This window comes from Nicotiana tabacum, chromosome 21, assembly GCF_000715075.1.
Source record: "Nicotiana tabacum cultivar K326 chromosome 21, ASM71507v2, whole genome shotgun sequence".
In the NCBI taxonomy this organism is placed as follows: Eukaryota; Viridiplantae; Streptophyta; class Magnoliopsida; order Solanales; family Solanaceae; genus Nicotiana; species Nicotiana tabacum.
In genome coordinates, this window is record NC_134100.1 from 80,336,438 (window position 1) to 80,359,813 (window position 23,376).

The 23,376-nt window shown below is 34.5% G+C and overlaps 5 protein-coding genes across 7 annotated transcripts; 1 reads left to right on the forward strand and 4 right to left on the reverse strand.

Moving 5' to 3' along the window:
* Window positions 1-2,690: 2,690 nt before the first annotated feature.
* LOC107759101 (protein AGENET DOMAIN (AGD)-CONTAINING P1-like) lies at window positions 2,691-3,086 on the reverse strand. The gene has a single exon (XM_016576975.1). It carries the CDS (start codon window positions 3,084-3,086, stop codon window positions 2,691-2,693), a length of 396 nt encoding a protein of 131 aa, XP_016432461.1.
* A 577-nt stretch (window positions 3,087-3,663) lies between these two features.
* On the reverse strand, window positions 3,664-4,200 carry LOC142175319 (protein AGENET DOMAIN (AGD)-CONTAINING P1-like). Its single transcript, XM_075241904.1, has one exon. The coding sequence runs from the start codon at window positions 4,198-4,200 to the stop codon at window positions 3,664-3,666; it is 537 nt and encodes a 178-aa protein (XP_075098005.1).
* Window positions 4,201-6,889: 2,689 nt separating this feature from the next.
* LOC107759102 (14-3-3 protein 9) lies at window positions 6,890-11,782 on the forward strand. 2 transcript variants are annotated; one of them, XM_016576976.2, is made up of 7 exons: window positions 6,890-7,133; window positions 7,853-8,159; window positions 8,279-8,366; window positions 10,060-10,169; window positions 10,248-10,396; window positions 11,224-11,279; window positions 11,363-11,782. In XM_016576976.2, exons 1-6 carry the CDS (start codon window positions 7,070-7,072, stop codon window positions 11,232-11,234), a joined length of 729 nt encoding a protein of 242 aa, XP_016432462.1. In that variant the 5' UTR covers window positions 6,890-7,069; the 3' UTR covers window positions 11,235-11,279; window positions 11,363-11,782. The 2 variants fall into 2 exon arrangements, with proteins under 2 accessions (XP_016432462.1, XP_016432463.1); XM_016576977.2 differs by having other exon boundaries at window positions 11,227-11,279.
* A 69-nt stretch (window positions 11,783-11,851) lies between these two features.
* Window positions 11,852-15,171, reverse strand: LOC107759105 (uncharacterized). Of its 2 annotated transcripts, none has more exons than XM_016576979.2 (4): window positions 14,973-15,171; window positions 14,172-14,213; window positions 13,779-14,073; window positions 11,852-12,204 (listed from the first exon to the last, which is right to left on the reverse strand). In XM_016576979.2, exons 1-4 carry the CDS (start codon window positions 15,099-15,101, stop codon window positions 12,176-12,178), a joined length of 495 nt encoding a protein of 164 aa, XP_016432465.1. In that variant the 5' UTR covers window positions 15,102-15,171; the 3' UTR covers window positions 11,852-12,175. The 2 variants fall into 2 exon arrangements, with proteins under 2 accessions (XP_016432465.1, XP_075097779.1); XM_075241678.1 differs by having other exon boundaries at window positions 12,161-12,195.
* A 1,193-nt stretch (window positions 15,172-16,364) lies between these two features.
* On the reverse strand, window positions 16,365-21,771 carry LOC107775146 (ketol-acid reductoisomerase, chloroplastic). The gene is made up of 10 exons (XM_075242038.1): window positions 21,344-21,771; window positions 20,602-20,694; window positions 19,827-19,892; window positions 19,564-19,704; window positions 18,695-18,922; window positions 18,480-18,597; window positions 18,265-18,404; window positions 17,984-18,151; window positions 17,462-17,617; window positions 16,365-16,925 (listed from the first exon to the last, which is right to left on the reverse strand). The coding sequence occupies exons 1-10, from the start codon at window positions 21,632-21,634 to the stop codon at window positions 16,557-16,559; spliced, it is 1,770 nt and encodes a 589-aa protein (XP_075098139.1). The 5' UTR covers window positions 21,635-21,771; the 3' UTR covers window positions 16,365-16,556.
* Between the last annotated feature and the right edge of the window lie 1,605 nt (window positions 21,772-23,376).

Consider the following 23,376-nt stretch of genomic DNA (forward strand, 5'->3'; position numbering starts at 1 on the left):
GGATTCCTGCAGAGAAAGAGCACAGAGGAGAGAATTGCTTCAGAGAAGACACACTACGATCCCGTATTGGCTTGGTAACCACGCTTCAAACTTAAAAATAAGGGAGCAGCACGCGTCACAACTCCTAACTCTGTTACAAAATTTTGAAATTTGCCCCCCGAACAAGCAAGCACCTAACCGGAAGCTCCTCAAACTGTTCCATGATAGTTCCTTGGGCCGAAGTCGATCAGAAACTTTACCTTCACAAAGGTAGAGGTAAACTTGTATGTACACTATCCTCTCCAGATCCTACTTAGGATTTCACTGAGTATGTTATTGTTGTCGTCGATTTATTTCAGTCCTTGACAATATGCTAGATATTTGTGTCTTGCAAGGGGATTCCTACAGAGAAAGAGCACAGAGGAGAGAATTGCTTCAGAGAAGACACACTATGATCTCGTATTGGCTTGGTAACCATGCTTCAAACCTAAAAATAAGGGAGCAGCACACGTCACAACTCCTAACTCTGTTGCAAAATTTCGAAATTTGCCCCCCGAGCAAGCAAGCACCTAACCGGAAGCTCCTCAAACTGTTCCATGATAGTTCCTTGGGCCGAAGTCGATCGGAAACTTTACCTTCACAAAGGTAGAGGTAAACTTGTATGCACACTATCCTCTCCAGATCCTACTTAGGATTTCACTGAGTATGTTATTGTTGTCGTCGACTTATTTCAGTCCTTGACAATATGCTAGATATTTGTGTCTTGCAAGGGGATTCCTGCAGAGAAAGAGCACAGAGGAGAGAATTGCTTCAGAGAAGACACACTACGATCCCGTATTGGCTTGGTAACCACGCTTCAAACCTAAAAATAAGGGAGCAGCACGTGTCACAACTCCTAACTCTGTTGCAAAATTTCGAAATTTGCCCCTAAGCAAGCAAGCACCTAAGCGGAAGCTCCTCAAACCGTTCCTTATTAATATAGAGAATTACAAAACCTCAATTGATTATTGTTAAGTATTTGTGATAGTTTTTAGAACTTGTAGGTATAAGTATGTTTCATGTTTTTCCAAAATAAATTTAGGAAATATGTTTTGAAAACTGATGTCCAAACACATTTTCATCCTCAAACCAAACTTCACCCAAACCAGATTTTTCAGAATAAATTTGAGTATCTATGGCCAAACGCTAGCTTAATCTCTCACTCTTTCATCTAATGTAATTTTTCCTTGTGTCCTAGATTAATCACCAATACTTTTGGTGTGTTTGGTATAACGAAAAATATTTTCCGTGAAAAATATTTTCCTAGAAAATATTTTCTTAGAAAACAAGTAGTAATCCTATTCATTTTTCGGTGTTTGGTACGCAAATTACGGAAAATAACTTCTCAAGAGTATTCATAAAAATTTAGATACAATAAACATGAAGTCATAAACTTTCGAACCAACAACCTTTCGAACTCACAAATTTCATAAACTTCCGAACCGCGAAATTTCGAACCCGTAAACTTTATAATTTCTAAACCTGTAAACTTGCAAACACATAAACCTCCGAACTCATAACTTTGGAACTTGTAAAATTTCGAACCTGTAAACCGAAAGATGAAAAAACTAAAACTGAAAATATATATATTTTTCCCGGGGGGAGGGGGAGGGGGGCGGCGGCAGGGGGTGCAGAAAAACGAAAAAACAGAAAATTGAAATTACAAAAAAAAAAAAGTAAAAAAATAATAATTGTGCGGGGTGGGGGTGGGGGTGGGGGTGGGTGGTGCAAAAAAAAACAGAAATTTGAAAATTACAAAAAAAAAAGTAAAAAAAAAAACATTTTTTTGTGCGGGTGGGGGACAGTGGGGTGGTGGTGCAGAAAAACGAAAAAACAGAAATTTAAAATTACAAAAAAAAAGTAAAAAAAAAAAAATATTTTTTGCGGGGGTGTAGGGTGGGTGGTGACGGAAAAAAAACTAAAATTTGAAAGGAAAAAAAAAAGCATTTTTGGAGAGAGGGGTGGGGTTAGGGGGTGTGTGGGTGAGGGTGGGGAAGGTTGAGAAGGAGTTTTGGAAAATGTTTTCCCTTCTCTTGATAAGGAAAATATTTTCCTCCAATTGGAGAAAAATGAGTTCATAAGAAAAATATTTTTCAAAATATTTAAACCAACTAAACATAGAAAAATTAAAAAATATTTTCCTTCGTACCAAACACACCCTTTATGTACAAATTGATATTCTTAAATGGGAAAGTCTCTTTATACCGTGTTATATATGTTATAGATAGCGTTGAAAAAGTTAAAAAAGTTCAAACCTCTTTCTAGTACAACAACAAATCAAAAGCGTAGAAACTAATATAATTAAAATTAGTTTGACAATGCAATTAGTATAAAACCAGCTTAAGAACTAAGCTTGCATAATCCAAAAGATAGTAGTATTACAATACATCAAGATTAAAATCTTAGAAACAAACACTAGTTCAAGAGCGTAGGCAAGTTATGCAATTAAACACTCCTACAGATACAGGACTAGTTGAACAATATTGTTAGAGAAAGAGTTGTACTAAACTGTAAACAATAAAATTCAAAAAAGCCCAATATGTTGAACATAAAGAAATTCTTTCTCAAAACTAAAGCTATATGTATATAGTCGAAGTGAGGATTAATTTGAAGCTTATCAATTCGAAATTTCAATGTGTCTCAATTAATCCACCCTTTCCTCAAGAAGCACTCTACTTGCCCTTATAAGTCCATTCTTGATGAGTCCTCAACACGTCAGGTGGATACTTAAGTTCTTCATCAGTTGTAGGAAAATAAACAATGTAGTCAAACTCAATATTCCCGTAAATGAATCCAAACCACCAGCCATCATTGTCAAATACATCAATTCCATCGTATAAATTAAAGTCGCCCACGGGGTTTGCAATATGAGGTGGTATGGGACGAACTCTTGAAGGAGTGACAATCTCCTCTAGTAGTTCTGATTCGTCTTCTGTCAACAGAGTCTTGTAATTAACTTTATAACGTGAAGTACCGATGCTTGAAATGATGGTTGCTTCGTAGTAGGAGCCAATGAAGCCTAGTTCTCCGCTTTCCACCTCCACCTCGTCACCCTTTTGAAAATCCATGATTATTACTATAAAATGAATGGAAATTAGAGAGAGGACTCTGGTTTTAGTTTGCAGCAGCTAAGAATTTATAGCAACAAAAGTTGTTTTCCTATAATGCCTTTGTTTTTTATTTTTTATTCCCTCCCTCCAAAATCTCTCCACTTTTACGATATTCTTAAATGAGAAATTAACGTTTTTTATCGTGTTATGTGGAGTATTGGATAGTTTGGTGTTGAAAAAGTTAAAACCTCGTATAAAACCAACTTAAAAACTGAATTTACATTTAAAAAATAGTACTATTACATTACAGCAAGATTAAAACCCTTTAAGCAAATACTAGGTCAAGAACGCAGAGCAAGTTAGGCAATTAAACACTCATACAAGACTAGTTGAACAATGTAAAGAAAATTGTAAAAGACTAGTCGTACATATAAGACTAGTTGAACAATGTAAATAAAATTTTATTAAACTATAAATGATAAAATTCAAAGACTTTAATATATTGAACATAAGGAAATCCTTTCTCAAAATCAAAGCTATATGTAAGCTTATGGATTCGATTCTGAATTACTTCACTCTTTTTTCAAAAAGTACCTCACTCGCCTTTATAAGTCCATTCTTGATGAGCCCTCAACACATCATGTGGATACGCAAGTTCCTCATTAGTTGTAGGAAAGTAAACAATGTCATCAGACCCAGTTTTTCTGTAGATGAATCCAAACCACCAACCATCATTGTCAAATACATCAACTCCGTCGTATAAACGAAAGCCACCCTCGGGTTTTACAATATGAGGTGGCACGGGACGAACTTCTGAGTCAGTAACAATCTCCTCTAGTAGTTCTGATTCGTCTTTTGTCAACAGAGTCTTGTACCTGACTTTATAACGTGAAGTACCAATGCGTGAAACGATGGTTGCTTCGTAGTAGGATCCCTTATAAGTCCATTCTTGATGAGTCCTCAACACATCAGGTGGATACTTAAGTTCTTCATCAGTTATAGGAAAGTAAGCAATGTAGTCAGACCCAATTTTTCCGTAAATGAATCCAAACCACTTGCCATCATTGTCAAATACATCAACTTCGTCATATAAACGAAAGCCGCCCTCGGAGTTTGAAATATGAGGTGGCATGGGACGAACTTTTGAGACAGTAACAATCTCCTCTAGTAATTCTGATTAGTCTTCTGTCAACAAAATGTTGTACTTAACTTTATAATGTGAAGTTTCAATGCTTGAAATGATGGTTGATTCGTAGTAGGAGACAATGAAGCCTCCGCTTTCCACCTACACTTCGTCACCCTTTGTTGAAACGCCATGATTATTATAAGATGAATGGAAATTAAAGTGAGGAGACTTTGGTTTTAGTTTGCAGCAGCTAGGAATTTATAGGAACAAAAGTTGGTTTCCTATAATGCCTTCTTTTTTTTTTTAAATCTTTCCCTCCAAGATTACTCCACATTGTTCTTGGGTGAGTCAAACTCACAGTTTATTAGTTGGAAGTGGAGGGGCTCCCACTCTTGTCTTTTCCTATAATGCCTAGGAGTAGGTTTTGATGATTTTTTTTACCCTTTCAAGTTAGGAAAATGAACAAATACTTGATGGGATGATCTCTATCGTTTATCTCTATCTACTTCACTTTTAACACAAATCTAAATAGTATTAATAATTCTTTCATATTTTAACATTTTTTGTTTTTTTTACTTCTTAAATAGAATTAAACCAAAGGTGGTCAGTAGATATTGAGAATTTGTAGTAGCTTCGTTGCAAAGATTGAATAATGCACTACATTGAAAACAATATTTACAGAATTAGGCCATTAATAATATTTGAATAATGCACTACATTGCAATGATTGAATATGCACTACATTGGGATGATCTCGACCGTTTATATCTCTTTCAACTTCAGTTTTTGCTCATTTTATTATACTTTCATAATTGTTAAAATAGATTAATAGAACTATTTGTTGCCAAAACGAGAAAAAAGAAAAATGGGGGATGAATATAAGTGCTTTTCTTTTCTGGCAAGTTCAACACTGATTATTTCTGTTTATTTTTGTTTTTAAAAAAAAATAGTTGTAACAGTTAAAATTTCAAAAAAATAGTTGCTTGATGATCAAGAGATCACATAATTAACAAAGCCAAACTTAATATATTTATGATTAATCAAAATGTTCATCATTCTCCTGCTATATGTATTTAAAAACACAAATATAAACAGTACTAATATATTATTGTAGGCTTTTTCTATTTTTTTTAACTGTTTAAAAGAAACTTTAAGTTGAAGATGGACATAGACATTGCGCAAGAGATTAATATAGAAGAAACAGAGAATTTTTGGTAGCTAGCTTCCTTGGAAAATTTAATTTATTTATTACTGTAAAAAATATTTTTTCAAAATCATGTTACTTATAATATAAATTCAATTTTTTTAAAAAAATTACGAATATAGTAAAAATGTAACTTGTCTGCTATCATATTTTAAAGTTTAGTTATAGAATAAAAGCTTTTTAAAATGATCGTGTATAGAACATTAACATATATAGGTTCTTAATTATGTAATGGGTAATTTTTCAAGAATTGGTCCAGTCGAGTCTTTGCTGGCCTACAAAGTTAACGGGGAAGTGCATTAATTCAGATACAAAAACGTCTTAAAGTGCATACAAAAAATTAATTGTATTTCAAATGCATATATCTCAAGTATATCTTAAGTGCAAAGATTGCATAAACATCTTAAATGCATGCAAAAAATTAGTTGAACTTAAGACGAAAATATTATTTCTAATTTTTTGCATGCATTTAAGATGTTTTTTTAAAAATTCAGATATTAAACTGAATTTTATTGTCTCGAAATAAAAATTTGTTCATTCAACAATCTAACACACGATTCAACGCTCAAATTTATTCCAAATAAGCTCAAATTTAAAACATAAATTTTAACATACCATAAACAACACACTTAAATTATTAATTTGTCAAAACAACAATAAATCTAATAAATTTATTTTGTAAAAAAATAGTGAGTTTTCAATGTTCTGGAGTTACTCTAGTTAACAACAACAAATCTAACATAAGTTCCACTCACTATTCAAATCTTCACGTTAAAGATTTTTTTCATCTACGGTTTAAACAATTAAGAAGAAAAAGAAGGAGAGAGACGGAAGAGGGGGAAACATACTTGTTTGAAGTTTACCAAAATTAGGTTCATGTTAAATAATTTTTAAAAAAATAATACAAATTAAATAGCACTGTACAATAGGGCGTGAAATTGTTACAAAGTAAATGGCGAACCCAAAACTCTCAAATTTTTCAAATTAAGTTCCAAGAGGAAATTTTAACTTATTGTATCAGTTTTACACCCTCCACTTCCAATCAAGAGGTTGTGAGTTCGAGTCACCCCAAGAGCAAGATGGGGAGTTCTTGGAGGGAGGGAGCCGAGGGTCTATCGGAAACAGCCTCTCTACCCCAGGGTAGGGATAAGGTCTGCGTACAAACTACCCTCCCCAGACTCCACTAGTGGGATTATACTGGGTTGTTGTTGTTGTTGTTGTATCAGTTTTATATTATATTTTTCTCCATTTTTTCGAGTTTCTTTTAATTCTTTTTTCGATACTAACATAAAATCCAAGGTATTTAATTTCTAACATAGATTACGATGAAAATGTGCTAGCCTTCATCCTAATTATTCATTACAATTTTTTATTTTTTTACTCACTCATTGCAAATTTGAGTATTTTGTGAATGAAAAATAAATTGTTTGGGGGGAGGAGGGGGGGATGGGGGGGGGGGGATTAAATTGTTGATGGAAAAAGAGTTAAGGTAGGAAGAGTGCATTTATTCTCTCACGAAGCCCTCTTTTTTAATTAATATATTATCACTCTCTGTCTTGACTGCTGAAAAATCATTGTCCAGTAAGAACATTTGTCAGTGCCACAAAGAAAAAGGGTGAAAAATTCTTCCCTTTTTCAACGCACAGAAGAAAATCGTTAGAGAGATCGGAAATGGGTGAACGTGAGAACTTCGTATACATTGCTAAGCTTGCTGAGCAAGCTGAACGCTACGATGGTTTGGGTTTCATTCCTCTTTTTTCTTCTTAGTTTTTTTCTGTCTACATGTAAATTAAGCTTCTTTTTTTTAAAAAAAAATCTCTATATGCATAGATCTCAGTTAATGTTTGTGTTCTTTAAGTATACTGTTTAAGAGCTTAAGTAGAGTAATTGTGTATTCGCTTAAAGCTTCTTAATTGAAAATCAAATTTCAATGCTTTAAAATTTCAAGTTTCAATGAGCTACTAGCTGCTACGGTGTTAGAGTATTCGAAGATTTTGCAGTCTGGACAACTTTTAGAAGAAGTTAATTTTTTTGTTGATAAAAAAGTTTTTTGCATCAGAGAAAAGTAGTGTATGGATAATTGTAGCTTTTGTAAAGAGTTGCCCGGTAAATGTGTTAGTGGGAGTTAGGAGGTAATAATCGTTGTGCGTGCAAGATGGCCTGTACACCGCTGTAATAAAAAAGGATTGTAGCTTTTCTGAAGTTCTCGGTGAGCATTTTTTTGGTGCAGAAGTCCTTCAAGAATCAAGACAATTCTTCACCCAAAAAAGTTTTTGTTCAGAACTTCGACTAGTGAAATTTTTCTTCACCGAACCATTCAGAACAGATTCTATATGTTCTATGGCCGATTGGATTTGCTTAATTTTATTCCGTACTCTTTTTGTCGTCTAATGGAATTAGGATTCATTTTCTAGGCAGTTGGTTGATATGTAATATTTAGAGAATATGTTACAGAGATGGTCGATGCGATGAAGAATGTTGCAAATATGGATGTTGAATTGACGGTGGAGGAGAGGAATTTGTTTTCTGTTGGTTATAAGAATGTGGTTGGAGCTAGGAGAGCATCGTGGAGGATCTTGTCTTCCATCGAGCAGAAGGAAGAGTCTAGAGGAAATGAGCAGAACGTAAAGCGGATTAAGGAGTACCAGCAAAAAGTGGAGTCAGAGCTCACCGACATTTGCAATAATATCATGACCGTGATTGATGAGCATCTAATTCCATCGTGTACTTCTGGAGAATCAACTGTTTTTTACTACAAAATGTGAGGCCCTTGTATTATATAGTTTGTTTCGAGTCAGAAATGTTGAGTTTGGTGTTTAGAAAGTTCAGAACTTCATAGGTTGTTCATTTTCGTTTAGTTCGCTTTATCTTTTGGTGCAGGAAAGGGGATTATTATCGATACCTTGCAGAGTTCAAAACTGGGAATGACAAGAAAGAGGTTTCTGATCTGTCTTTAAAAGCATATCAGGTATTCAGTTACTTAAACATGTAAGAAGAAAATTATACTGTATTTATAAAGAAGAATACAATGATACATATTGTCTGTTGCTTGTGATCTTCCTCTTATTTCTTGGTTGATTCCTTTTTAGTGAGTGCCAGCATCCTTATCTAAAAGTAAGTGCTAGCATATGCTCTGCTCGATTGCTCCATGTCTGATTACTTAAATTGAGGCTATTCACTCTCTAGATATAGCTTTTATATTTGAAACTGTCTAAATATTCATTCTGATTGAAGATCGAGTTCTTTACGCAAAAGAGAAGATTTCAAAAGGTTGATTCGGTGGAGTGGGAAAAGTCGGAGATTTCGAATGTGGAAGGATAGTTTTTTTAACTGTATTGCTTATGTTGAACTGTAGTACGCGTGAGAAAGATCCTGTCTTGTCTCTCATCTATCAGGGCTTGGAAAGAATCCCGCTTAAGATGGTCAATTACTTTTGGTATGTCTTATTAAAATGTGATCCACGACTGTTATTCAATCCAACATTTTACCTCTAATCCTATCTGACGAAAGATAAGCAATGGCCGGCATGCTCGATGTGAGTGCTGTCTTCATTTTGGAACACTTCACTGCAATTCTGAAGCTCCTAAGAAGGTTTTGGGAGTGGAGATTTGGTTTTTATTGAATGGTTGATGTTTAGCTTCGTGATTTGCTAAAGAAGAATTTGATACAGTGGATAACTTTTTTATGAATGAAGACTGTTATCGAGGTTTGGCTGTGGTAATCTCCTTGAATAATTCTACTGGATTAGTTTGCATTTATTGTTTGTTGGTTTTCAACCAATCCTTTTAACTTCTAAGATGCATGACAGTTGACATAAATGTTAACATCTGCATGCTAGCTGATAACGATGTAGCTAACAAATACAGACTATAAGATTGATATACCCATGATCTATTGGTTATATCTAGGAGTGGCAAACGGGCGGGTCGAAAAAGGATAATGAAAAAACGGAGAAATTATCTGACCCGACCCATATTTAATACGGATAAAAAAACGGGTTAACTGACGGACCATATTATCCATGGCTTCATGAATATGATCACTTTTGGGAGAATTCCTAGTCTCCCAAACTTGAGAAACCCCCAATTTGAGGCTTTACAAATGTAAAAGTTAAACCCATTAGTTTACCATTTAGTTATCCATTGGTTACTCATTGGTTATCCATTTTCTAAATGGATAATATGGTTCTTATCCATATTTGATTTATTTTTAAAAAATTCATTATCCAACCCATTTTTTAGTGGATAATATGTGTGGTTAACTGTTTTCTTTTAACCATTTTGCCACTGCTAGTTATATTCTATGGAGCCTCAGTCTTTTGCCACAATGCCACTTGTACCAGGGCTCCTTAGTGCATTATTTTTGTTTTCTTTCAGCTTCATGATGCAGCACATGGCATAAACATGATGTTTAAGTGTACAACAAATTTCTTATTTTTCTTGTAACATCTACTAATTTGTGTCAACTAGCACACTATGTGCATTGTGCCCCAATTTGGTTACTTGGATGTTGGGAAGTAAAAGGCTTTTCGCTTATGAAATTTGATTGTTAATGTGATGTAGGGCCATTCCCCTCTCGTCATGTTACATGTGTAGTGATTGTATTTGTTTTCTAACATGTATCTACTTCCACTTATTGTTCGTTCTAAACCTTGTGTACAGACAGCTACAACTACTGTGGAGTCTGAATTATCAACTACCCATCCCATTCGGCTGGGTTTGGCTTTAAATTTCTCTGTTTTCTACTATGAGATAATGAACTCCCCTGAAAGGTTTGTGTGGTTTTCATTAATTGAAGTCTACTCGCAACATGTTTTTCATCTCAGTTGATTAGAATTTGTTTTCATCAGGGCATGCCACCTAGCTAAGCAGGCTTTTGATGAAGCAATATCGGAGCTGGATGCCCTTAATGAGGAATCCTACGAAGACAGCACCTTGATTATGCAGCTTTTAAGGGACAATCTCACTTTGTGGACTTCTGACATTCCAGAGGATGCAGGTATGTGCAAGTCATATTCTCAAGGTTGTTTTGGTGTTTGCATAATCTACTAGTAGCTGGTTCATTAACTTTCTACGTGCTCTATTCTCCTCATAGTTGCTAGGGTAAACTTGAGTCTTCGTGGGTGCTAAGTTGCCTATCGCAGATGAGAGATATCCTCTGAACGAATCATCTATTCCGACCTTTAGATGGTATTCAGCGTGGAATGCACTGTACTGTTAGCCCATTATTTTCGGGAATTAAACACTAGGGGGCAAAAAGAAGAGTGGTACACGTCCTTTTTTATTGGAGAAGGGAAAAATCGGGCTAGAAAATACTAATAGCTGGAGGGTTTTTTTCTTGTTCATACAGTGTATTATCAACCGTTGGATTATTATTGAGGATCTGGACAGATCTCCCCCCCCCCCTTTTAATTTTTTTATTTGCTTTCTTTCTGAAGTTAAAATTACTTAAACTAGCAGGTAAAGACTTTTTGTGATCTTCTTGAATTAATTGGTTATATTCTCTAGGGTTCAGTATAATTCAGACAGCTGCTCCTACTTGTATTTGGGACATTGAGATAGGAAATTGACATTTCTAGTTATATATGCGCACTTCAATTGAAGGCTCATTTCCAGTTAGAAATTGTTCCCTTTAGAAAGGTTTATGAGCTCAATGTAACAGATAGTTTGAGTTGACAAGGCTATAACAAAGGTGTCCTCTATGACACTACAACAATGCAACCAAATTGAATATATTTCGTTCTTTGTTACCATTAAGAGGAAACTTACCTTTCTGATATATCATGTTATTGCTATTAAAAATCTCTCTTTTTTCTTTCTGAATAGAAGATGCATGAAGGGGAGATGCTGCAAACAAAGCGAGTGGAGTTGAGGATGCCGAGGTGGGTTCTTTATACATCTTTGTCTATGTTTTGGTATTAATGTAGTTTCCCTACTCGTTCTAAATTTTGGTGTGCGCTTGCAGTGATGGGCAAACGAGTAGAGAACCTACCATGTGCGTGTTGCAGAGGGGAGGATGATGACACATCCAGGCGATTGTTTGTTTGGTTTCACCTACGGGTGCATCTTGCTGGAGATTGTTTTCACATTTGTCGGATGTCATATTTATAGTGAATCGTTTGAGTCTTTATAAATGATTGGTTTGCTCTGTAGGTTGTTTTATTTTTCAGATGACAGCCGCAGCTGAAATAAGGATATCAGCTGTGCTTGTCTCTCATACCTTTATGATCCATCCTGAGTTTAGCATAGTTCGCGCCTCTCACGTTTAGTTTAAAGCTATAAACTTTCTTTTATAGCATTGGTGTGTAGATTATACTCTGGAATGAGAAGGTATCTGCATCTCACTCCTTATATCAAGAATTACACTTCTATGCGTTTTTATAAATCCCTACTTTTGGAATTTTTTTTAACATTTGCTTCAAAATGAGAAAATTCTACGTTTATAATGTCGTAATAAAGTGACTAATATGAAACGAAAAAAAAAAGTGAAGTTTACTGAGCTTTTGGCTTCGGTAGATCATATTTGTTTACATAAGTAACTAACTGAAATACTATTGGTTCAAGACAGCGTAACAAAAATGAAACAAACAATCAGTGCATGTTCTTTTGACAATATAACATACGTTCATTCCAAAGGTCTATTTTCTTTATTTTATTTTCCTCTTGGAAATGCTAGTAGTACTTATTTTATTTTCTTCAAGCTCCTGCCTCTCTTAGAAACACCAACAACATCACCATGAATAGAAGTATAGAACCACCATATCCATCATCTTCAACATCAGTACCTTGAGTAGCAACCTGAAGGACCTAAGCATGTAAAAAAAATTAGAACTTTAAGAACATTAATAAATAAAATTTTCAGGGAAGTAGGCACCTGAGTAATAGTTGACTGCTTTGTCATGTTAAAACTCAACTCTTCCTCATTAAATGTGTTAATCCATTATATTAAATGAATTAGATGATTAGAATAGCCACGTTAATTTTCCGGCCAAAATTTACATTTTTCGGTCGCTTTTATACTCCTGTTGAGGTTTTCTGTTACTACTTGTTGTACTCTTGTGTTTCGGTTTTCTGATTGCATTACCTATTGCTACTTTTGTATTTTTGCTTTGGTTGTCAGATCGGTTCGCTTGTTATTGCCCCTCCCCTCTCTCCTTCCTAAGCCGAGGGTCTATTGGAAACAGTCTATCTGTCTTTTAAAGGCAGGAGTAAGGGTGTACAAACCGAACCGAAAAATCGCACCAAACCAAAAGGTCAAGCCAAACCGATTAAAAAATCCGATTAGGTTTGGTATTGAGTAAAAAAATCCGAACCAAACCGACATATATATAATTTTTATATATACTTTTAAGACTTCTCATAGAATTTTCTTTAAAAAATATCTAGAAATATTTGCGGTTCTCTTATGGGATGTAATATTTAGTTAAATATGAAGTGCTCTATTTTTATTAACTTTAAATAATGAATTATATGATTACTTTCTTATCAAGTGTTAGTGAAATGCGTCAATCTTTTTGTTCTTCCATGTCCATATGCCAAGATTTATTAAATTCTTATATCTTTTTTCAAATTTAAAGTGGTATTTCGATAATATAAAATTAAATAGAACATACCATTATATAGCCATCATATTGATTTTTATGTTTAATTATTGTGTACATCAACGAAAAATTATTGTCAGACGACTAAAAAGTAACTATCATATGTAACTAAGAAAATTCTCCCATAAGAATATGTTAATAGATCATATGTTTGTCAATTTTTACTAAACATATATTTACTTATAAAAAATTTAACAAAGTAAGATTGAAATAATATATATTCATGTAAAAAAAAATCCGAAATATCCGAAAAATCCGACAAAACCGAATCAATCCAAAGCGATATAATTGGTTTGGTTTGATTTTGATAAAAACCGGACCAACCTGGTCTATGTACACCCTTAGGCAGGAGTAAGGTATGCGTACACTCTACCCTCACCAAACCTCACTTGTGGAACTTCACTGGGTATGTTGTTGTTGGTTTTTATATTCCTGTTGACTAGGTTTTACTAAAATAACTTTTGTGTTAAAAAAAAGTGATTTTTGTATTAGAAAGCTTACATTGAATGACTATTGGGGAAATCTACACCAAAGCAATCCGATAGAAACGTGTTAGAAAATTGGAAAAGAATTGTACCACACAATCTGCATTTCCTAGCCACTCCTAAAATTCTATTGCCATGGTTGTCTATCAATCAATCAACTATATATGCATCAACCACTACTACGTATATCTACTAGGAGTATTTGGACATCAATTTGATTTTATTAATACTGGTGAAAATCTTATGCAACAACGAAATAAGAGAAATCAGTACATCTTTTTCTAGCGGATCAAACCTTCTTTGTCAGTTGGTGGCAGCATAGTATTCGGCATTGAGGAAGCTGAAGCGGTGTTGTTAGTCTTCTTCTTCTTCTCGTGGCAGTGATTTGAGTAGTCTCTAACAACTGCATCAGCAGAAAAACAAATGGTTTGAAGAGAGGCGACACAACACTCTTGCCAGTTGAGTTGAGTTAGGTCTTTGATTGCTTCATCAACAGAAACAAACGCTTCTTCTGATGATATTTCCTCTTGTAATGTGGAGCGCCCCAGGTCCAAGAACTCCATTGTTTTCACAGCCTCAATTAGAATGTTCTGTGCAAACAATTAGAAACAGAATTCGACAAGGTAGAGTAAGCATTAACTAGTTATAATGATAAATAATCAGAACATTGTGATCTGTAAATTTTCACCTTTGTAGTTTCCATTTTTTTGAATCCGTGCATGCTAATGATCTGCAAAAATCATCAATATATACAGAAAAGGATTAAGCTGGATTTATATATCTGGAATATTCTCATTGCACAAGGAACAGAGATACAGCACATATTGATAATACATTTTAGTAATTGGCAGTTTCATGCACCAAAACAACTCTACAAACAAATTAAGAACAAATTTGCTTTTAAAATTCACATTATTGAGCTCCGATTAGAACAAGTAGGCGAGATTCTCACCTCCGAGTATGAAAATTACATAAACAGCGAAACAGTAAAGAAATACTTACTGTATATAACAAGCAGATCTATGCAGATTTTATCAACGATTTTGAAATACAGAACGACAAAAATATTATAATAACAGTCAAGGAATTGATCGGAACCACATCAATACACTGTAGAGTAGAGTAATCTCAGTATATATACAGATTGATAACCAGTTCAGATTGATAACGCATTTATAGAAATTGGCAGTTTCAAGCATCAAAGCGACTACAAACACTATAAACAAAATTCCTGTAAAAAATCACATTATTAAGCTCAGAATAAAAAAAAAACAATTAGGAGAGACGCCACAGAGTATGAAATTTAGGTAAAACTGCGAAACAGTGAAGAAATACTTCAAAACAAGCAGATGTTAGCGTATTTTATCGACGATTTTTGAAATACTGAACGGTAAAAGGAAATTATAGTCAAGCAAGTCGATCAGAAACGCATCTAATTCACTATACAATACACTGTAAATTCAGAGAGGAATTAAGAAGAGAGATATACCTCCTTGAGATTAGCGATATTGAGATCATCGAGTTGCTTGTGACTGTGAATAATATCGAGGTAATTCTCTAAGCTAATCTTCTTCTTCTGTGTTTTTCCGCTCATCGTTCTGCCTCCATTTCCACTCATTTCCGTCTCTTTCTGTTTCTCCGTGTGATTTCGCGTGTTTGTGAAAGTGTGTGGATTTTGAAGTTTTCGTATGCCGGATATATTTATAAAGGAGTAGCAATGAAAGAGAATGTTAACACGCTAAAAGCATTTTGGGGTCCACTTTCCCGCCACTGGAGTGGAAGTAAAGTAGTAAACACAATCCTTTTTTTTTTCTTTCTTTACCATTATTATAATTCAACTCATTAAGATTTGTGTTTACCATTATATCATTGAAAAAAGAGATAATGGTTTTGGTGGTAAAATTAAAATAAAAAGGAAACATCTACAAATTTAATGGATGTAAGCTTCGCAACATTAATCTTACTTGTGGTTCGGTATATTATACTTACTTTTCTTAATTTAATTTTCTTGTAATAATTTGAACATTCAGCTAAAAGATTCATTCCAAAATATTGCTCAAAAGAAGAGGTGGCAAATGTAGCCTAGTAGCTACAAATTCAATGGAACCCAATATTTTTTATTTGAAAAATATATCCAAAAATTACTAAAATTTTCACAAACGTGAGCATCATTCCAAAAGAATTATAATGTTAGCGCTAAGTGAGCATCATTCAATTGCTAATATCAACACTGGTATAAGAATCGAGGGATGGAAGTAGTCCTTCCCTTTATATCAAGCTTTAATTAGCAACACGATTAGAACTCGAGACATACACCTATTACACATTTGTGCCCTATTTCTTTACCGTTGAACCAAAACCCTAAAGCACCATTTTCTCTTTTCTCAGTGGAAATATATATGCCAAAGTATTCGGCATAAAGAGAAAAGAATCAGATCTAGTGTTCAGTTTGCTTGTAAGCGGACAATCTACGTATATGCTGCACGCAACTTTTGTCCTTGCTAAGTTGTAACAAGTTGCCTGCCCAGCACCAAGACTGGCACTATTGCCTATTGGAACAATGCTGATGGTTTCCATCATCTCGGAAAGAGATAACACATTGCAGAGATAAATAAAGAAGAAAAACAAGAACAAATTCGATCATTGTTCACAACGAAACCCTGTAAATACAACTAGACTTAAACCTTTGATTTCGGAAAATATTTCCGTGGCTAAAGAGATTCTGAGCACCCTGTAAATACAACTAGACTTAAACCTTTGATTTCGGAAAATATTTCCGTGGCTAAAGAGATTCTGAGCAGTGTTATTGTCCCGTTGATATGCATAAGCTACATAAGAATCCAAAGTAGAGATCACATAGTTTAACCACCACAAAAGAAAAGGTTGAAATTTTTTATGATTTACCAATAGAAATATGTTCCTTAGATCTTACCCTCCAAAAATCACAGCATACAGAAATGATTCGCCTCTAAAAATGCTCAACTAGATTACACATAACCTCCTGACTCAGAGCCTTACTCCTCCAGTTCCACAGAAATAATCACCATCTCAAAGATGAGTGATACAATGAACTTTAGTTGCCAGTTTGTCTGAGCTCGGGACGGACAAAGTCAGCATCTGCAGGAACTGAAATGTCAACTGTTGGTCTCAATTGGGCACAAACTTCAATAGCTTCGTGCACAGGATCACATACGAAATTGGTCATAAGATCCATATTGACGGGAGCGTTATTGTCGACTGCCACCAATGCTTGCTGGGTGAGGTTGTAATCAAATCGAGGGGCCCACTTCCTAGATCCTAAACGAGCTGTTGTTGAGCAATTGTCAACCATGAATGACACTCCACGTGCATGCATGAAAGGATTCAGGGAATCAACTGACTCGATGACACTTTCATTTATGATCTCCGAGTAAGAATGACCTTTCTTCCTCAGAATCTCTATCTGTTTGCATTTGATAAAGAACAAAACGTTAGATGACAAAGATCTGTTACATAATAGGGGCATATCTCTTTGCTTTTTTTTTTTTTAAGACATTAGGGTAAGTTCCCATATTCCTTCTCGACTGAGCTTTCAGGTTTTTATTTTTTAGCACTTCCGGAAGCTTTCTGCAAGAGGCCACCTGTTCGAGTTTTGCGAAAACCTCGAGCAAATTTTTCTTCCAGAAAGCTGAACTTCATCAAACAAGACCGAGATGCTCTCACACTTAGCTAAAACCATAGGTGTTGAACATCCATGTACCATTATCATATTCAGAAGGAGAAAGAAGCAAAGAGGAAACCAGAATAAACAGAAAAAAGAAATGAAAATAAATTGGGAGGAAGGTAAAAAGGGCTTGTATAGCTAAAGAGAGAGCAGATAAGAGAAGGGTTTTAAGGAGATATAAGTCAACAGCAGCTCAAAATACACACAGCAAGACGTCCTTTTACGGGTCAAACATAAAAAAAAAATTAAACACATGGATGAAATAAAAAGCAAACCTGGGCCATCATCAATGCGACGTAGACACCAGCAGTGAAAGGATACAGAGGACCCAGATCACCAGATGGTCGTGTTGCACGAACACGCTCACCAACTTTCCACATTCTTGTCTGGTCAATTTTGCCCATTGGGAAAGCTGGTAATCCCTCTTTCTCCTGTATGTACAGAAAAAGAAGGTTAATAATCTTCATCTGATAATCAGTATTTGAGTTTTCCAAAATGCTGCAGAAGCCCCTGTATAATTAGGTTTCACCACTAGGATACACAATTTCGTCATGTGATCAAACGAAAATGTAGGGGAAAAGCACCAAAAGCTAAGTAGTACAGGCAGTACAATCTAGTTTCCATCAAGGAGATTAAAAATTAATCAGCCTCCACTATTCTCATCATCGGTGGGTTTTTTTTTTGGGAGGATATGTGTGTGTGTGTGTGTGTGTGTGTGTGTGTGTGTGTGTGAGAGAGAGAGAGAGAGAGAGAGAGAGACCAACTGTTACGAAACTAAAGATGAAGAATCAACTTACAGAAAAGCGGCGCCCTGCCAAGACAACACTCCTGATCTCACTACCTGTTGCAACATCTTCATAGCACTCATACAAGATCTCCATGCAGGGGTAGTATGAAGCACTATATGCAATCGCAAACTCCCGCTTTTCATCCCCAGTAAATGAATTGTATAGAGCTAACATACCCTAGTAAACATGTATAGTACACATATAACACTTTCAGAACAATTTGAGAAGCTACAAAAGCATCTTGCTAAACATGATACATCAAATCAAAAGATTGAACAGTTAAGTTTTACCTTTGTTGATATGGTCCTAGAAATGTTTCCAGTTATGCACTCAACAGTATTCTTGTATGCAAGCTCTTCACTCATTCCATTTTCGGTATACCTTCTGAACAATGACTCAACAATACCATGGACAGCACCAAGTAATATGCCTAACAAGAAAACCAGTGAACCTCAACAATACTGGTTTAGTAAGTGAAATTAACAGACTTCGGAAACATGCTAACCTCGCTCTCCAAATATATCACTTCTGTATTCCTGTTCTAGGGTAGTAGCAAATGTGAAGGGGGAACCAAGGGCAACTGACCACCCAAGAGCAACATCTGTGGCCCTTCCATCAATATCCTGTACATAGTGAAAGGCATTACATCTCATAGAACATAAAAGCCAAGAGTTTTGAGGAAAAATAGAAGAGGGTGAATTATAAAGGGCCGCGGAAGACCTGGTGAACTGCAAAACTTGCATTGATTCCAGCACCATTGATTTCTTTTCCTTGCACATATAATCTCCTGACTGATGGGCCCATACCCTTGGGACATACAGCAATCACGCTAATGTTCTTGGGAAAGTCAAGGCCCGATGACTGCAAATGGCCGAGAAGGAATCCATGCGAAAGACCAAGAATACTATTTGGCTTCATGTGAGAAAACACTTCTTCATAGTTGTCAGCCTGCACATACATCAGAAAATTCAGAAAAAAAAGGAGTGGTGAAGCAACTGGCACTACCTGCAAACCCGGTGAAGGAATACACTGTCTGACAAGCTATCAATAATTCCATTTTCTTGAGGTAAAATGTGTCAAAAAAGTTTATCTTTAATCTTTTTTGTTAATTTCCATCCTTCAGTTCTCTATTTCAGTTCAAATATGTGTTGAAGCTAAATAGACTCCATTGAATAACAAGTTCAAGGATACAGTTGGTACACGAGATTATCAATTGATGACTCGGAGAAATATTATTTGAAAAACGTGATTCCAGTAATAATCTGTGTTTTTGCTAACCAAAATAAACTAGTATCAATTCTATTTAGAATGTTCAAAATCTCCCCAAAGAAAACACTAAGTTTAGTGAAAGTATACACTAAACAACAAAATCACATCTAATCACCAGTGGTGGGAGCAGAAAGCACAAAGTTATGACTTTTGACATACGAAAACTAAGTTTTATCGTGCTTTGGAAGAGTAGGAAGCACTAAAACAAGATATCTAGCATCCTAGGCAAGACATTGAACTATCAGGTCAAGGGCAGCCTTCAATAAAAAGTATTACCAAGTCGTCACGAAAAAAACATGAGGCTAAAACAATGTGCCAACCTGAGCTGCATCAGAAATCAAAAGCAGCACTAGATCACTGGCAGAGATAGTTTCATATATGTCCCCTAAGGTACCATTCTCTTCAGTAAACCCAGCAGCACGGGCCTCAGCAAAGGAGTGTGAACCCTTTCTCAAACCAATCTGCATAAGACCAACATTCTTACTTCATAAGCTTCAACACTATGAGGAATTAATCTGTATCAACACCAGATTAAATCCAGTTTCAACTTCAACTTCTAAACCAGAAGAAAATGAAGTGTTACCTTAACAACTATATCAGATTTTGCTTCTGCAAGAGAATCCCTCAAATTCTGGGCTTGAGCTGGTCCCTACCAATAAGAAGTTATCGCTAAGCTACTTGAATGTAGACAAAAAAAAGAATGAAGCATGAACAGAAGAGAGGCATAACATCAAATCTCACCTAAACCCAAAAAAAAAAACTGCATTTTTAGCTAAAATAATTCAATGCTATATAGTTAAACTAGCCCAATAGTCAAAACAGTATTCAGATATATAGTGAAAAAATACCTTCTATGTTAAAGATGAAATCTAACGACAAAACCGATTATCAAGGGAAGCACAGTGTGAAATACATCACTTTTGAATGGAGGACGAATCCTCTCGAGAAATACTAGAATAGAGAAACTTTATCAGCAAATATGCTAGAAATAGTACGTAGAGCAGACACTGGGCGAGAACAAATACGATTTCTAAAAAGTCAACAAAATGAGTAGTTCAAAGTTGCTTTTATTAAGTACATCCGAAAGATTGAACCTCTCTCAAAAAATAGCAAACGAGACAAAAAAAATTCTAAACTTCTACATATAGAAAGAGAAATCTTTTTCAAAAATTTTAGTTAACTAAACTCTTGGTATCCAATCGCACTCAAAAATACTATTCCCTCATACTTCATTGAGCTTCAAACAGCAAGCTTTCTCTTCGCATTAACTTCATATTCCAATTATGCACTCAGAATGAAACATCCTACATATATCCAAATTGAATCAACTGAATAAAAACAAAACCAATAAATTTCACCTGAGAACCCCAGCCTATGACTCCAATCTGCTTGATTCCCTTGAATGCATCCGGCAACAACTTGAACAAATCTCTCCCTCCTCTCACAATGTACTACACCACAATCCCAAACAATATACGTTACACATTAAAGCCAAGAACTTCCCCATACAAAAATAAACATTTTCATCACAGATATGCCGAACAAAAATAACACTAATACTTCCGCCGCCAAAAAAAACAGAATTATATGGTACTTCTACCACAGTTTTCAAAAATATAATGCGAGACTGTTTGTTTGAGTTTTTCAAAGAAGTTTTTGTAACAATATTTTAAAAAGGAAAAATGGTCAATTTGTCCCTTTGTTATTCGAAACTGAACAATTTTATCCTCTGTTAAGTTTTTGTCTAACATCATCCCTACCTTTAGAAATTTAGATAACAGTAACAAGCTCCAACTTGAAGTAATTTTAAACCACAGTAAAAAGTTGTAGGATAATTTGGACCTTTTTCCTATAAAAAATTTGGACACGTGAAGTCCACACATTTCACGTAGTAGCTCCGTTGATGGCAAGGTCAACTACAAGACAATTTGCTAAGCAATAGACCAAAAGTGTAATGGAGAGCAAATTTGAGTTTTTTCCATAGTTTATAAATATCTAAAATATAACCAAAAAAACAAAATTTACACACAGTTAACTACGCCATTCTTTTTGAAACGGAGGTAATAGGTGAAATACATATAGATAGGAGAAGAGATGCACCTCGTCGTGACCAGCAAGGGTAACTTTCTCCTTCTTAAATACGGAAGTTTCAAAATCGAGAGAAAACGGTGCCTTGATAGTAGCAGGCGCAGCGACCATGCGAGCACTAAGAGACGCGCCGGAGCTAGAGCGAGAGCTATTACAGGAAAGAGATTTAGCTTTGAGCGGCTTAAGCGATGGGGACAAAGAAGAAAGGAACCCTAAGCTACCGGAGAGAGCAGGCTTTAGGGATTTGGATGCGGAAGAAGTGGAGGAGGAGATGGAGAAAGAAGTGACCGTAGCCGCCGCCATTGCTGCTCCGTGAGCTGCCGAAGTCTCTGAAAAGTGTAGAGAGAGAGAGAGAGGATCACGTGTTTATGTTGGGATTTTTGTATAGCTAGGGTTCAGATATGCCGCATATATCTTCTGATTAGAGAAGCAGCGAGCTGAAACTGTGATTCCAACGCCTATTAGTAGTATTTACAAACAAAATAGACAAATTGATTATTCGAGTCAAATAGCGAAAAAAAAAAAAAAAAATTGGATATGATTTTATATTAGAAAAAAAATGATCATAATTTATTTGATTTAATTTTAACTAAAAAAAGTCAAATCGAAACAAAATCAACCCGATAGTATATTTATATAATTTTTAAAAATATTTTATACATATAAATATTTATTGTAATGTAATTTATAAATATTTTTTAAACTTTTTCACAATTTTATCGTTTAACGTATTATTTCAAGTTTAGACTTAAAATTTTTGAATGTTAAATAAATTTTATAAGCCATAAATGTAGTAACTCAAACAAAGTTCAAATCAATACTAATACTAACAAAAGAAATTCAATTCAATAATGACAATAGTGTTGGATAATTATTTTAGTTTTACATTGGCTTATAATGAAAATACATAACTTAGTTTATCTTTTTCTTTGGTGCTTAGTTATGTAATCAATATTAGTACTTATTAGCTATACTTATTTTAGCATGACCTATATAGTATTTTTAGATTATGTTAATTTTTATTATGGTTTATTAATTAGCAATATTTATTTTATGTAATTTTATTATTTTATCTTTGTTATTAAATATATTAGTATAATGCTATGCCTTATCTCATATTATTGTGTTAGTTTCTTGAAAAACACATTATATAGTTGTATTTTACTAGGACTTACGAAATATTTGGAACACAAGTTACATATTTTATGTTATGAAGACTTTACCGGAAAAAAATCTGAAAAATTCGAGAAAAATCAGAATTGAAAAACCCGACTTTGTTGGTTTGGTTTAGTTTATAAATTTAAAAACCCGACACTATTGGTTTGGTTTGATAATTGAAAAATCTGAACCAACCTGACCTATGTACACCCCTACCTCTCAGTTTTTAGCTTTTACAGTCGAAAATTAGTAGTTTTGTAAAAGAAAAATAAATTTTGTTTAAAATTAAAGAAATAATATTAAAAAATTCGAATCTCCACAAATATTTTTCAAACATTAAAAAAGAAAAACTCGGCTAATATGCAAATTCTATTATTTTCTAAAGTTATTCATTCAAAGATTATACATCAATCTATTTTTGTCTATCGTTAATATTCTCAGAATTAATATAGAACTCTTTCTTGGATCAGCAAACAAATTAATTGATAAATATATTTCCAATAATGAAATAAATCAAGAAAAAATTAATTAAATTTTTTTTTTGAAGAGTTAGTAAATTAAAAATCCAAAGGAGGTTTATGGTAAAGAGAAAGATGTCCGATTTTGTTTTTACGGTAGAATTAATAAATTTTGTTTTGAAACTAAAGAGCCAACCCCAACTTACAAATTATTAGATCATTCGCGTATTCCTTTTTCAGAAAAATAAAACGTTAAATTGCCATACTCCTACCGCATACACCAACTTTTTGTTCTTGTTTTTGTTGGATTATATATCACACCTCGATCAATTTTAGTATCATATTCTCCTGTAAATTAAACAATTAGTATATATGAAAATTATACGAGTTAGCTCTTGAAGCGTGAACAAAGTAAATTAATCTCGTTCT

What these genes read in the sequence shown, in the direction of transcription:
- LOC107759101 (XM_016576975.1), bottom strand. Translation starts at nt 3,086, where the DNA reads ATGGATTTTCAAAAGGGTGACGAGGTGGAGGTGGAAAGCGGAGAACTA.
- LOC107759102 (XM_016576976.2), top strand. Translation starts at nt 7,070, where the DNA reads ATGGGTGAACGTGAGAACTTCGTATACATTGCTAAGCTTGCTGAGCAA. An exon ending in GCAAGCTGAACGCTACGATG is followed by an intron (nt 7,134 to 7,852) that starts GTTTGGGTTTCA and finishes AATATGTTACAG; the next exon opens with AGATGGTCGATGCGATGAAG. An exon ending in ACTGTTTTTTACTACAAAAT is followed by an intron (nt 8,160 to 8,278) that starts GTGAGGCCCTTG and finishes CTTTTGGTGCAG; the next exon opens with GAAAGGGGATTATTATCGAT.
- LOC107759105 (XM_016576979.2), bottom strand. Translation starts at nt 15,101, where the DNA reads ATGAGTGGAAATGGAGGCAGAACGATGAGCGGAAAAACACAGAAGAAG. An exon ending in ATATCGCTAATCTCAAGGAG is followed by an intron (nt 14,214 to 14,972) that starts GTATATCTCTCT and finishes TGATTTTTGCAG; the next exon opens with ATCATTAGCATGCACGGATT. An exon ending in GCCACCAACTGACAAAGAAG is followed by an intron (nt 12,205 to 13,778) that starts GTTTGATCCGCT and finishes TTACATGCTTAG; the next exon opens with GTCCTTCAGGTTGCTACTCA.
- LOC107775146 (XM_075242038.1), bottom strand. Translation starts at nt 21,634, where the DNA reads ATGGCGGCGGCTACGGTCACTTCTTTCTCCATCTCCTCCTCCACTTCT. An exon ending in CCCTTGCTGGTCACGACGAG is followed by an intron (nt 20,695 to 21,343) that starts GTGCATCTCTTC and finishes ATTGTGGTGTAG; the next exon opens with TACATTGTGAGAGGAGGGAG. An exon ending in CAAGTTTTGCAGTTCACCAG is followed by an intron (nt 18,598 to 18,694) that starts GTCTTCCGCGGC and finishes CACTATGTACAG; the next exon opens with GATATTGATGGAAGGGCCAC.
- LOC142175319 (XM_075241904.1), bottom strand. Translation starts at nt 4,200, where the DNA reads ATGCCACCTCATATTTCAAACTCCGAGGGCGGCTTTCGTTTATATGAC.